The sequence below is a fragment of the Mesoplodon densirostris genome, chromosome 7 (assembly GCF_025265405.1).
Source record: "Mesoplodon densirostris isolate mMesDen1 chromosome 7, mMesDen1 primary haplotype, whole genome shotgun sequence".
Classification (NCBI taxonomy): domain Eukaryota; kingdom Metazoa; phylum Chordata; class Mammalia; order Artiodactyla; family Ziphiidae; genus Mesoplodon; species Mesoplodon densirostris.
The window spans coordinates 99,704,227-99,719,229 of NC_082667.1; the positions used below are offsets into that span (position 1 = coordinate 99,704,227).

Below are 15,003 nucleotides of genomic sequence, written 5' to 3' on the forward strand. Positions count from 1 at the left end.
TTTTGTAACTTTTGCGAGCTTGCTTTCTTTACTTTCTTTAGTGTTTTATCTGTCAAGCCAGTATGCAGTAGTGATGCATTGCATTTTAATAAGACAGTCTTTATTTAAGGGGCTTGAGGAATAAGCACCAGACTATCAAAGGGGGTTCATAGACCCAAACGGGTAAGAATCTCCTGCCCTGCCCTGGGACTCCTAAGGTCCCAGTTTAATATTTCAGTGCTGTTGCATGAAATGACTTTACAGCTTTGCAGGGCTGCTTTTAGGAAATAATAGCCTTTTAACATTAATATGAACAGATACAAACAATAAACATTAGTTGATTGATAAAAATGGATTGTAAAGTTATCTTTCTTATGAATAGTAGAGGGCTAAGGAGTAGACAGATTAATTAAATGAGTCTGTTGAACTTGAAAACAAACAAGGATCTTTGCCTTGAAGTGAAGAACCACATATCACTGGAAGGTCATTAGAAATATTTCCTAGGTAAACAAGAGGAGACTGTTTTGACTGTTTTGAAGTAAGGATGGTGGGGGAATTGTAGACAATTTTGTGGGAGAGCTCGTTTTTAATATTTTCTACCCTTGAGGTAACTATGGGAAAGGTACTTGGTTACTGTAGGAGAAACTGTAAACTCTCTATGAACATAAGGACCCATGTCTGTTTTGGTTGTCATGATATTCCTGGCATCTAGCACTTGGGTATTTTTAGAGTGAATGATATAGTCGTCGTTCTAAGTGTTGAATTCTCATGGGGTTAGTTAGTGGTTAAATGCCAGTAAAGCATTAAGTAGGGGGATTTGACATATTTCTTCTTTCCAGACATGCTATGGTTGCAGCCAGTTGGGAATGTCAGGTTTTGGAGTTGAGTATTTTAGAAATGGGAGTTGCGAAGTAGACAAACTATGGTAACAGAATCTGCAGGGGGACTACTTTCAAGAGGCTTACTGGGAGTAATGTAATCATGAACTAAGGATACAGGGCAATAGAGCATTTAGGAATAGTTTACCACATAATTGTTAATGTACATTTATTCATATAGTAAACATTTGTGATTCACCTACCTTGTTGCCAGACTTTCTTATTGACCAATTAGGCTGTAATTGTGTGAGGCTAAGAACCACGACTGATTTGTTTTTAACCATTAGTTCAATTCATATTGGTATAGTATTTGTACACATTCTACATACTTGTAGAATAAGTAAATGAATGACGATAGGTTTCTGCTTAGCAGTAAAGATAGACAAACACATAATTATAATATTTTGAAAAAATATAATATGAAAGACATACCATATATTTTAATTTGTGTCTTAGCTCTTAGTTCTGGGAGTCAGATCCTTTGAGTTCTATTTATTTTTAGGATGCTATGTAAAATTTTATTGTCTATGGAACAGTGGAGCTAAGGATATACTTGAGATTTTATTAAAAATGAGGCTGGGCTTCCCTGGTGGCGCAGTGGTTGAGAGTCCTCCTGCCAGTGCAGGGGACACGGGTTCGTGCCCCGGTCTGGGAGGATCCCACATGCCGCGGAGCGGCTGGGCCCGTGAGCCTGCGCGTCCGGAGCCTGTGCTCCGCAATGGGAGAGGCCACAACAGTGAGAGGCCCGCGTACCATTAAAAAAAAAAAAAAAAAAAAAAAAAAAAAAAAAATGAGCCAATAGAACAGAAATAAAAATCTGTTTTTATTTGGAAAAGTCATATTAGAAAACATGTTTAAAAACAGTTATTGTGAAGGAAGTAAGTGTATATTAACTTTCCAGTCATGTTAATAACTTAGGATAAAAGAACACTCCTTAGCTTTCTACCAATTCTCCCAAAATTATAGTAAAGAAATTGTTCCCTGATTTTCCTGTGAAATAGCAAAGCAAAATTTTAAACCCCAGCATACTGTTGCTCTATTTTAAGAGTACCTGTTTTGGATTTCTGATATTCTCTCATATATAGGAAATTTCCCCTAGTTATTTAAGATTTATAATAGGTTGGCTGCTAAATTTTATCAAATTTTTGGTGAGCATCTATGTATAACCATATGTTTTTTTCTCCTTAATTATTTAATAATTCACAGAATTTCACTGTTCTCTTAAGCTACCCTTCTCTCAACTTATTTTGATTTGCTGATATTTTGTTTAGGATTATTGTGACTATTCATAAGTAAAGTTGGACTATAGTTTTCTTTTATGCGCTGTCTAATAGTTTTGGTAATTCTCTGTTTCCTCAATTGACAGGTCGTGGTTCAATTCCAGAATTTTTTCATATTATGAAAAGAAAGTTTACCAACAAAGAATGGGAAACAATCAGAAGCTTTAAGGATGAATGGACTCAGCTGGATATGTTTTATAGGAATTGGGTATAATTTCTTTCTAGTTTTGAGAGTAAGCCCCTGTGTTGATTCCATTTTCTTTGCTAAAAACAGGAGCAAAAGTCCTGTGGTAAACCTGTAGTTCATACAGTGTTTGAAGTAAATAAGTCATTACTTGGGAACTTCATGATTTTTATGTACCCATTTTTATATTCTAATGACATTTAAGAAAATTGAACATATATTTAATGCTCAACTAGAAGATACTCTTAAAGCTAAAAACAAGACAGTTTATTTATCATTATTTATAAATAAGATTTTCTATCTTAAAGAATCTCATACACATGAGACCTTATGTAACATATAATATTTATTATGTGCCAGAAAACATTATTGTAAGCCCTTCCTAAGTTAGTTAATTATCATAATAACCCCACTAAGAAGGTACTACTATTATTACATGTTATACATGAGGGAATGGAGGCAAAGGGAGCTTAAATGATTTGTCTTAAGTTCTCACAACTTCTTTGTTTCCATACTACTATAAGGGTAAAAATAAATACCTTATAGCTATAAAGTAGTAAAGAATTAAAAATCCATATGTTTTGGGGACAGTAGATTTTAGGAACAATTTTATCTGCTAAAGCTCTAAGAGAAAATGTCTGTCTGTATCTTAGGCACTGAAAGAAAGCTTCATAAAAGCAATAGGTGTTGGATTAGGATTTGAATTGCAACGGCTTGAATTTGATATATCCCCATTAAACCTGGATATAGGCCAAGTTTATAAAGAAACACGTTTGTTTCTGGATGGGGAAGAAGAAAAAGAATGGGCATTTGAGGTAAGAAATTTATCAGAATTGCTATAACTATAAGAATTTTCTTATTTTGTGCATGTGAGTATACGCTTAACTTGGGGAGGCTAGTCATTGAAACTAGACACATTTGGAATCCAGTCCGTGTGCTCTGAAGGTAAAGTCAGGAATACTCTGAACGCAATAACATTTAAGCTGATAACGTGAAAGATAAGTCATATTGCATTAAGTAAAAGAGAAGGGAAAAGAGGCCCTGGAATAAAACAGCTTTGTATGTATGAACAACTAAAGGATGCCATTTTGTCAGTGTACTGTGTTGAGGGGATTTGAGAGAGATGCTATGTTAGGCTGATGAGATCGTGTAGGGCATTATGGGTTGGTTAATATTTTGGTCTCTTTATTTAGTTTTTGTCACTAGCAATTCTTGTTTGCTAGTAAGAATAACCTAACACAAGTTCATTTTAGCCAAAAAGACATTATTGTAGGTTACTAGAGTGATTCATATAACCAGGTTTCAGAATTGGCTAGAATTAGGGACTGGAAAACTGAGAACTCTTTATTTTTTGCTTTCTTGCCTTTAGTTTTCTCCCACCCACATTTCTCATTCTGTACACCAGCTTTCTTAACTTTATTTGGTCTGTGTGGCAGGAAACATGACTGCCTGCCACCCTTATGTGTAACAGTTTGTAGTTTAAAAACCCTCAGAGATTGGTGAACTCCCTTTCTGTTCAAGCCCTATAAGCCCTGGAGAAAGCCTTAGGTTGGGTGTTAGGTGCTTATCTCTTGACCAATCATTGTAGCCAAGGAAGTGTGTTACAACTTGTATCAAGTGTCTAGAGCCCAGCAAATGGATTGTATTATAATGTGGTTGTTCCCATAGTCATCAGAATTGTGTACAAAGTCAGTATCCAGAATAAAGAATTCATGACGAATGGATAAAGTATGTGTTCACTGATTTTCTCAAGGGATTTTAACAAGGTTTAAATAGAGAGTGGTAAGAGCAGAACTGTATTTTAAGACCAAGTTCTGTCTATGATGGTATATGGAGGTTAAGAAAGTGAGGTGATAAAGATGTTATGATCAATTCTGTGACTTATATGACCATCTGTTGAGATACTGAATACCAGAGAGCAAGTGGGATTTAAGTTTGAGATACCATAAAAACATCTAAGTGAAGTTGTCAAGCAGGCGAATAGAATGAAAGGTCGGGCTAAAGGGAAAAAATCATAATCATTAACACGTGGATGGTAGTTGAAGCCATGGGATTTACAGTTGCAGCAGTGAGATTACCTAAGGTAGAATTGAGAAAGACCGAGGACAGAGTCCTGAGAATACTTTTTAAAGGTGGAGTGGGGAGGAGAATGAGAAAGAATGACCAAAATGGTAAGAAGTAAAATATGAAGGTAGTGTTAGGGGGATCCAAGGGCAGAAAGTATCTTGAGAAAGAGAGTTGTGTCAAAACTGCTAAGATACCATGTAAGGTAGGGATTCTATGAATTAAAAAGCAAATTATATTTAGGATACTGTATTTTTTAATACAATTAAAAAAAATAATTCATACTGAAAGGGGCAAACGTCAGCCATTTCATTCATGGGGAATCCTTTATGGTGCCAGATGGAGTAGGCCTAGTAGCAGGGTGAGGAGGGAAGAGTCAGTAATTGGGCCAGCTGTGCTTAAACTTTTTGGATGACAAAGTTGTCTGAGTTCCTGTGGACCAAATAGATGCTGTGGAAAATGGGCCTGAAGTGTCTTGAAAGGACCCTACCCAAGAGGAATTCCAAAAAGAGGCATTGGGCATTCTACTGTGTATTAATTGCTGAGGGTAAGAATTACAAGAAGTCAGCTGTTAAATGCACTGCTAGTTCCAGGCAGGGGTACAGGACAGAGGAACTAGAAGTAGTTCTTTGAAAATTCCTCACATGCTCACTAAGCCAGCATTTGGATACTTGATATGACCCAGAGTTCTAAAAACTAGATTACAACAGCATTGATCATTACTTTGCCTGTTTCCTCCATCCCTTTCCTCTCTGCCACCTACCTTAAGGAGACCAGAGCAGAAGAGCAAGGTGAGGCCAAGGAGAAGAATGTGTTCTAAGAATTGAAATGGGATTTTTTTTTTTAAGCTGAAAGTGACTGAAGAGCTATGGGGTTTGTCTGAGGGCTTGTTCAGGAGGTGGGAAGGGAGATCCAGTAGGGCATATCTGAAGACATCTATGGAAGAAAAATTAAATTCTTTACTGAATGTACCTGGGTGTTTTGCCCATTCAGTGTACCAGTTAGAAAAATATAAAAATAATATATGTTAGAGGCATATATTTAAGTGTGGATTATTTTTATACTATAAACAGGCCTGGAAGGGGAGAGTGAACTTAACAGAATGAATCTGGTGGTATGGATAGCCAGAAGCCAGGGTTTGAGGGGAGAGTGATGAGCGTGGAGCCAGGAGAAGCATACCTAGAGTCAAGAAACAGACGGGAGGTTCCTGTCTGGGCATCTCCAAGTACCCCCACAAGATAAAGAACCAGTCTTTAGGTATGCAGCTAAGGGAGGGCTATGGTTTCAGTGTACAACCGTGGCGTGAATGATCTTCACTGTCCTTTCCTCCCTTTTGTTCAGTCTTTTCCTTTCTCACTCATACACACTAAATTCACCCACACTAGAAGAACTAGAGGTGGCAGCATAGTGAATGAGGGAGCATCTGCAGTTAGGAAGAGAGGAAATCAATTCCTTTCCCTATTGAAGACTTCCAACCCTGAATTAGGTTTGAGCTAGGATAGTGGGAGGAAGAATTTCTTATGAAATGAGAATAAAATTTAATTTGGGTCAAACATTTTTCAGAGAAAAGTCGATACTGAGAATGACCAGAAATGTCATTTATGAGATCTGATCAAGATTTCATCCAGGGAAAGAGAAAAATGAATTGTCAGAACTTGTTTAAAGGGAAATGGTGAGAGAGAATAAGTTGCCTTCTGTTCCTACTCTGTAGAGTCCAGCTCCTTTAGTAAACTGAAAACAAGGTAGGAAGAAGTTTCAACCCTTCCCTACTTTTCATGGGTAACTCCAAATGAAACCTCTGCACAGGACAACTTTGTAGCCATCTTGCTCTTCTCTCCTTTCTGTACTGTGTAGACACAACTTCCTGAAACAGAGTCATAGCCAAACATGATTAGCCCCATGGCTTGGTTTTTTTCTCCATAAGTATTTGATGACTAAATTTAAGCACACAGGGTATTTTAGAAAGTACCTTTAAAGGTATTTTAGAAAGTACTGTTACCTGGGTTGGAGACGGGACAAATCCCTAGAAATAGTACATGTCAGAGACTGTAGTTTTCATTAATTAATGCATATAGCCAATGAATAACTGAACTACTTCAAACTCATAGATTTTCTTCCTAGTGTGAGAACTGATAAGCTAAGCAGAAAAAATAGTCCTGTTCCTGCAGGCAGCATTAAAAGACTGCCTTCAGGATACCAGAAATAGGGTCTAGGCTGCATGTGTGGATATGGAAGGTATCTATTGGCACACAAATTAATGGTGCAGAAGGCTAAGGATACTATCCTCATTTAAGCAGAACTAAAGGACAGTGCCATCATAGGACATACGGTAAAATTCTGCATCCCGGGAGAAAAAGGAGCGTTTATTTACTTGGAGACTCAAAAGAAGAATATGAAATGAAAATTATAAAGCAAATGAGGATTTAAAAACAAATCTGCTTAGTGTTCTGAATAACATTCAAGACGAGAGTTTAGCTATGAAACAGAAGCTGAGAGCTTTAAGGAAAGAATAGGCTTGTCATTAAATGACAGCTGTTAGTGGAAGGTAGTCTGTGAAACCATCTAGAAGTGTATAGAAAAGAAGACAACAGACTGAACCCTAAAACTCTTATATTTAAGAAGTACATTTCATTGCTACCTTCTAAGTATAGACATTTTCCCAGGCATCTACTGTTTTCGTGGATCCACTCTCACAATTAGCAGTTTCAAGCACACTACCTTTCTGCGTATGACTACCAAATCTTTAACTCAGTTTCTTTCACTCTTCAGACTCCGATTTCTCACTGCTATGTATTTCTCCTTGAACACTACACAGACACCACAAATTCTGCAGATAAGTCAAAATAACAATTGCCCTTCAAGTTATTTTCTTTTTCTAACTTTACTTTTTTAGATGGTACCACCATCCAGTCATCCAGGATTAAGAAAGCCCAGACCCATTTTCAGTTCCCTTCCTCCTCCCCTTGTTATACCAAACCCTCTAATTAACAAGTGACGTGCTCCCCTCTGAAAACGCTTAGTGTGGGCACTGTTTACATCCAACTTAGACTAATGCAGTAGCCTCCTAACTAGGTTCCTCTTCCATTATTTTGCTTCATCCTTCTTCATTTTTGGCCGTCATTTCCCTATATACACTCCACATTGCAGCCAAATCACAACCTGCTATCTGCTATTCTTTAAATACCTCCAACCCTCTTGTATTTATATTTGTTTTAATTCTTCTGTGTCCTCACCACCACCCACCCATCCACCCTGCCCCAAACTCTTCCTTGCCTTCTCCTTTAACAGTTTAAATCCATTTCAGGTGCCTTTTCTTTATTTCATTTAAGACCAAGCTTTTTTTTTTTTCTTTCTTACAACATACCACATTTTACCTCATAATCTTTGTACTTGTCTACTTGCTTTACTTCCCCAGGGCTCCCTGAACGCAGGGGCAGTATCTTACTTCGCATTGTATCTGTTGCAGACCTAAAATGCTAGCGTGGACATAATCAAGAATCCGTTATTTATTACAACAAATCCTCCAAAGGATTTTCCACTTACCTGACTATTGTATCTCACACCTGGAAAATTAATACTCTACAAGAAATATGAATTATTATGCCAAGAGGAATCTTATGTTTCCATAGGCTTTCAGTTTTCATAACCAGTTGCTGTTAAGCAAGTTAAATTTACCACCAAAAAGTTTCAAGTGATGAGATTAGATGAAACAGAAATTCTTTGCTTTTGAAAGAAAGTGCTTTAAAAAGTAGAAATATTGGATGTTGTCCTAGTGTCTTGATACCAGGAGGCCAGGGATTGCAGGAAAAGGGTCTTTTTTGTCTTCATTCACTTTCCCCCCTCAGTTTCTGAAATGATTCTCCAGAATATCTCCTCATAAAAAAGCCATGTGGATGAAAGGCTCTTGGTGCTGCAGCCAGTAGTCAGTCCTGTGCCTCTGAGGTGGGAGAGCCAACTTCAGGTCACTGGTCCACAAGAGACCTCCCAGCTCCATGTAATATCAAATGGCAAAAATCTCCCAGGGATCTCCCATCTCAACACCAGCACCCAGCTTCACAAAAAAAACCCAAAGTTAGCAGAAGGAAAGAAATCATAAAAATCAGATCAGAAATAAATGAAAAAGAAATGAAGGAAACGATAGCAAAGATCAATAAAACTAAAAGATGGTTCTTTGAGAAGATAAACAAAATTGATAAACCATTAGCCAGACTCATCAAGAAAAAAAGGGAGAAGACCCAAATCAGTAGAAATGAAAAAGAAGTAACAACTGACACTGCAGAAATACAAAAGATCATGAGTGATTACTACAAGCAACTCTATGCCAATAAAATGGACAACCTGGAAGAAATGGACAAATTCTTAGAAATGCACAACCTGCCAAGACTGAATCAGGAAGAAATAGAAAATATGAATGGGCCAATCACAAGCACTGAAATTGAAACTGTGATTAAAAATCTGCCAACAAACAAAAGCCCAGGACCAGATGGCTTCACAGGCGAATTCTATCAAACATTTAGAGAAGAGCTAACACCTATCCTTCTCAAACTCTTCCAAAATATAGCAGAGGGAGGAACCCTCCCAAACTCATTCTGTGAGGCCACCATCACCCTGATACCAAAACCAGACAAGGATGTCACAAAGAAAGAAAACTACAGGCCAATATCACTGATGAACATAGATGCAAAAATCCTCAACAAAATACTAGCAAACAGAATCCAACAGCACATCAAGAGGATCATACACCATGATCAGGTGGGGTTTATTCCAGGAATACAAGGATTCTTCAATATACGCAAATCAATCAGTGTGATACACCATATTAACAAACTGAAGGAGAAAAACCACGTGGTCATCTCAATAGATGCAGAGAAAGCTTTTGACAAAATTCAACACCCATTTATGATAAAAACGCTCCAGAAAGTAGGCATAGAACGAACTTTCCTCAACATAATAAAGGCCATATGTGACAAACCCACAGCCAACATCGTCCTCAATGGTGAAAAACAAACCATTTCCACTAAGATCAGGAACAAGACAATGTTGCCGAGTCTCACCACTCTTATTCAACTTAGTTTTGGAAGTTTTAGCCACAGCAATCAGAGAAGAGAAGGAAATAAAAGGAATCCAAATCGGAAAAGAAGAAGTAAAGCTGTCACTGTTTGCAGATGACATGATGCTATACATAGAGAATCCTAAAGGTGCTCCCAGAAAACTACTAGAGCTAATCAATGAATTTGGTAAAGTAGCAGGATACAAAATTAATGCACAGAAATCTCTGGCATTCCTATACAGTAATGATGAAAAATCTGAAAGTGAAATCAAAAGAACTCCCATATACCATTGCAACAAACAGAATAAAATATGTAGGAATAAACCTACCTAAGGAGACAAAAGACCTGTATGCAGAAAATTATAAGACACTGATGAAAGAAATTAAAGATGATACAAATAGATGGAGAGATATACCATGTTCTTGGATTGGAAGAATCAACATTGTGAAAATGACTCTAGTATGCAAAGCAATCTACAGATTCAATGCAATCCCTATCAAACTACCACTGGCATTTTTCACAGAACTAGAACAAAAATTTCACTATTTGTATGGAAACAGAAAATACCCCGAATAGCCAAAGCAATCTTGAGAATGAAAAACAGAGCTGGAGGAATCAGGCTCCCTGACTTCAGACTGTACTACAAAGCTACAGTAATCAAGACAGTATGGTACTGGCACAAAAACAGAAAGATAGATCAATGGAACAGGATAGAAAGCCCAGAGATAAACCCACGCACATATGGTCACCTTATCTTTGATAAAGGAGGCAGGAATGTACAGTGGAGAAGGACAGCCTCTTCAGTAAGTGGTGCTGGGAAAACTGGACAGGGACATGTAAAAGTATGAGATTAGAACACTCCCTAACACCATACACACAAATAAGTTCAAAATGGATTAAAGACCTAAATGTAAGGCCAGAAACTATCAAACTCTTAGAGGAAAACATAGGCAGAACACTCTATGTCATAAATCACAGCAAGATCCTTTTTGACCCACCTTGTAGAGAAATGGAAATAAAAACAAAAATAAACAAATGGGACCTAATGAAACTTAAAAGTTTTTGCACAGCAAAGGAAACCATAAAACAAGACCAAAAGACAACCCTCAGAATGGGAGAAAATATTTGCAAATGCACAACTGACAAAGTATTAATATCCAAAATTTACAAGCAGCTCATGCAGCTCAATAACAAAAAAACAAACAGCCCAATCCAAATATGGGCAGTAGACCTAAATAGACATTTCTCCAAAGAAGATATACAGAGTGTCAACAAACACATGAAAGAGGAGAGAATGCTCAACATCATTAATCGTTAGAGAAATGTAAATCAAAGCTATAATGAGATATCACCTCACACCAGTCAGAATGGCCATCATCAAAAATGCTAAAAACAATAAATGCTGGAGAGGGTGTGGAGAAAAGTGAACCCTCTTGCACTGCTGGTGGGAATATGGATTGGTACAGCCACTATGGAGCAGAGTATGGAGGTTCCTTAAAAAAATTCAAATAGAACTACCATATGACCCAGCAATCCCACTACTGGGCATATATCCTGAGAAAACCATAATTCAAAAAGAGTCATGTACCAAAATGTTCACTGCAGCTCTATTTTCAATAGCCAGGAGATGGAAACAACCTAAGTGTCCATCATCGGATGAATGAATAAAGAAGATGTGGCACATATATACAATGGAATATTACTCAGCCATAAAAAGAAACGAAATTGAGTTATTTGTAGTGAGGTGGATGGACCTCGAGTCTGTAGTACAGAGTGAAATAAGAAAGAGAAAGACAAATACCGTATGCTAACACATATATATGGAATCTAGGAAAAAAAAGTGTTATGTAGAGCCTAGGGGTAAGACAGAAATAAAGACACAGACCTACTAGAGAATGGACTTGAGGATATGGGGAGGGGGAAGGGTAAGCTGTGACATAGAGAGTGGCATGGACATATATACACTACCAAACGTAAAATAGATAGCTAGTGGGAAGCAGCCGCATAGCACAGGGAGATCAACTCTTTGCTTTGTGACCACCTAGAGGCATGGGATAGGGAGGGTGGGAGGGAGGGAGACGCAAGATGGAAGAGATATGGGGACATAGGTCTATGTATAACTGATTCCCTTTGTTATAAAGCAGAAACTAACCATTGTAAAGCAATTATACTCCAATAAAAATGTAAAAAAAAAGTAGAAATATTAACATTTATGACAGATTTTCTTCAGTACTTTACCATTGGGAAAACATTGTAAAACTTGAATGATTTAAGTTATACCTTAAACTTTTATTTTACTTTGTTTATAAGGTGAAAATACATACAAAGAAAATGACATACAATTTGACTAAAGCAGGTTAATCTTTGTAATCTAATGCTAAACTATCTCCTGAAAAAGTTAAATATTCTTGCTCCCTTTGGGTTTGTTGGAGATTTCGAGGAAATTTTGGTATTCACAATAATTTTATGGATAAAAAACTGTAAGCTTAGGAAACTTTTGGAAACTTGTAAAGTCTTGAAATTAAGTCTTAAGTTCAGTAGCATTGAATGTACTGGCTTAACTAGCTAGTTAGCTTGCTGGTTTCATTTCTTTTTTCAACTAATATTTATTATAGATGTACTAGGCAGAAAGGATTTAGGGCAAAGGTGATTACCTCATAGAATTTTTATTCTAGTGAGATATCAAATATTAATGTTTGATAAACTGGAGTCATTGTAAAATAACTTCTCTAGTTTTGCTGTTTTCAAATTTCATATTCATGTGATGTTGATGAGGGCTGAGTAGATATGGTGAATATTTTGAAATCAGTCTCATTGAATTTTGGCTTATAATGAGGTAAGTAAACAAATTGAGCATTTTAGTGGCATTTAGTGGACAGGCTGGATGAAAAGTAGTTATTGCCAGCAGTTACCTCTTGATATTCCGCCTTACAGACACTACAAAACTGCTGATCTAAGTTGTCTTCCAAAAATAATTATAGCCAAAACATCTCTGTATGTTAGTGTTTATATTATTGATACATTCAGTGTAAAGAATGGGAGAACCATGTTCAAAAAGAATAGTTTTGTTTACAATAACAAACTTTGACCTATTAAATGTTTTCTCATACTTAGCTAGTTATTTTTTCTTCTCAAAGTGTTTTCCTAAATTTATCTCTTTTGAATTTCTTTTATTGATTGATTGATTGATAATTTGGATATCTTAATGTATGAAGATATGAGAAAGAGGATGAAGGATGAAAAGTCCCTAAGTAATACTATTTCTGATTGTAGTTTCCTATTTCAACTCATGTCTTATGGAAGACTGCCTTAGTAAAGTGGCTTTTTGGTGAAATTTTGTTTAATTTTTAACAGTTGTTCATACTTCTCTCTGGTAACTGCCTCAATGTCTATTATATTTTAAAGCCCCCTCCCCCTTTGTATCATACATAGGGGAAAATAGGAAATTACATATTTTTTAAGTCTTACCTATGAATTTCCACAGGCTGTAGTATGTAGTTAACTAAATGCTTATAAACCAGTGTTGCAATCTAATTTTTTTAAATGTACACTTTTAAGCATATACAAAACTAACATCACCAGTGAGGTCAGATGGCTATCTAGATGTGCCTCTAGATAGGATACTTTATCTATATAGTATTCTTATTAAGAATGTATAATATAAATGTAATCATTAAGAACCATCAGACTGAAAATAGCCAACGTTTATTAATAAAAAGTGGGGGATGGGGCTTGTATTTTAAAATACTAACATCATAAAAGACAAAAGAAAAGCTAGCAAGACAATGACAACTGAATGTAATACTTGACCCTAGACTGCCTCCTGTACTGGAGGTGGGGAAATGGTATAAAGGACATTACTGGATTAATTCACAAAAGTTGGAGTACAGAGAGTAGATTTAAGTATTATTTTAATGTTAAATTTACCAAAGTTATTAACTACAGTGGTTATGTGAGAGAATGTCCCTATTAGGAAATATATATTGAAATATTACAGAGTAAAGGGCCAAAATATATGTGACTATTCCTTCAAGTCAGGGGGAGTGGAGATATATATGTATGTATGTGTGTATATGGTTGGGGGGAGTGAAATTTTTAAAATGTAAGTAGAAATATACCTAAGTTTCTATATTTAGTATTCTCTATTTACTTAGGTTTTATTTTTCAGGAAAGCAAAATAGATGAGCACCATTTTGTTGCAGTAGCTCTTAGGAAACCCAATGGATCTAGACATCAGGATGTAAGATTTCTCTGATTTTTTTCTAAAAAACATGTATTAAAATTGAATTTGTTATTTATTGATGGAAATAATCATTTGGTTTATATCAGGTTAGAGGTTTTGGCTTTTTTTTTTTTTTTAATTATAGACTTTAGAAGTGTTCATTATCTAATCCTTAAGATCATCTGGGATTTCACAGAAAGGTTTTAAAAGTATGTTACCTGCTTCTTCACATTCAAATATACTTAAATATGACAAAGAAAAAAATTTGGTGGTACTGTCCTAGTATTCATATATTCAGTAGATATTCAAGATAGTCACTGTCTTGGTCATCTTAACAGTGGTTTATTTCCTGGTGAATTGGGGCTGTCTTTGAATATTAAGTGTACCAAGTTGAGGGATAGTGAGTAATGGAATTATCTATCAAATTGAACTCCTTCCCCTTTTTATAATACTCTCCTAAATTACTTCCAAAGTATCAAAAATGCAAGAGATCTTGTGATATATTCTAGCATAACATCAATTCTTCCAATCAAAATCGATTTTTACTTTCTTCTGCTATTTAATAGGTAAGTTGAGAAATTTTTTAAAAAAGAAACCTTAGGGTCTTGACTCTCAGCCTACATATAGTTGTGATTCTGTGGAAGTATTTATTTAAGGAATACTGATAATGTCACAATAATTGAAACTATATGCTTATTATTATTTTTAGGGAATCTGCGTGAGAGAATGTAATGTGATCAATGTGTATGCATCATTACTTTTAGAAAAAAAGCTCAGTCTACAGATCATGCCTTTGACAGATTAAAAAGATTAAAATTCTTCATAGATTATTTTCTTTTAAAAGGGATGACATGTTAAAATTGACTCCTGTAATCTGAAGATGTTCCAACCCAGGTTACCTGTCCTTGTGTGCTGAAGTCTCAGCATTACCCTTTCTGCTCATACCTTATGATTCCATAGAGCTTTATATTTTTTGTAATGTCTGCACATGGCAGTACTTTCTTTTTATTTCCCTGGAGACAGCCTATTTAGGCAGCAGTGGCATAGTGAGAAAAGGGTGAGGGTACTATTCAGAAGACCTGGCTGAGTTTCAGGCTCAGGTCTACCGTTTAACCTGTGTTGTAAGCTTGTATAAATTGATTGATCTTACTGAGCCTCAATTTCCCCATCTCTAGAGTTGAGGTAACAACCATATCATCATAGTTATGAGAATTACATCATATAAAATAGATATTAACCTTGTAAAAGCACTGTAGAAGACCCAAGTACTATCTTTAGTAGAATGTATAGAATGTTAAAGACAGTCCACACTGGGCTGAGTTGTGAACAAGGGCTCTATCACAGA

At 36.2% G+C, this 15,003-nt stretch overlaps 1 protein-coding gene across 1 annotated transcript in view; it reads left to right on the top strand.

The window, feature by feature from the left end:
* Window positions 1-15,003, top strand: part of AASDHPPT (aminoadipate-semialdehyde dehydrogenase-phosphopantetheinyl transferase) — a 30,058-nt gene that overhangs the window by 12,014 nt on the left and 3,041 nt on the right. The window contains exons 3-5 of the mRNA XM_060104681.1: window positions 2,224-2,345; window positions 2,975-3,136; window positions 13,605-13,676. Of these exons, the coding sequence (XP_059960664.1) occupies window positions 2,224-2,345; window positions 2,975-3,136; window positions 13,605-13,676 (356 nt within the window). The remainder of the gene's footprint in view (window positions 1-2,223; window positions 2,346-2,974; window positions 3,137-13,604; window positions 13,677-15,003) is intronic.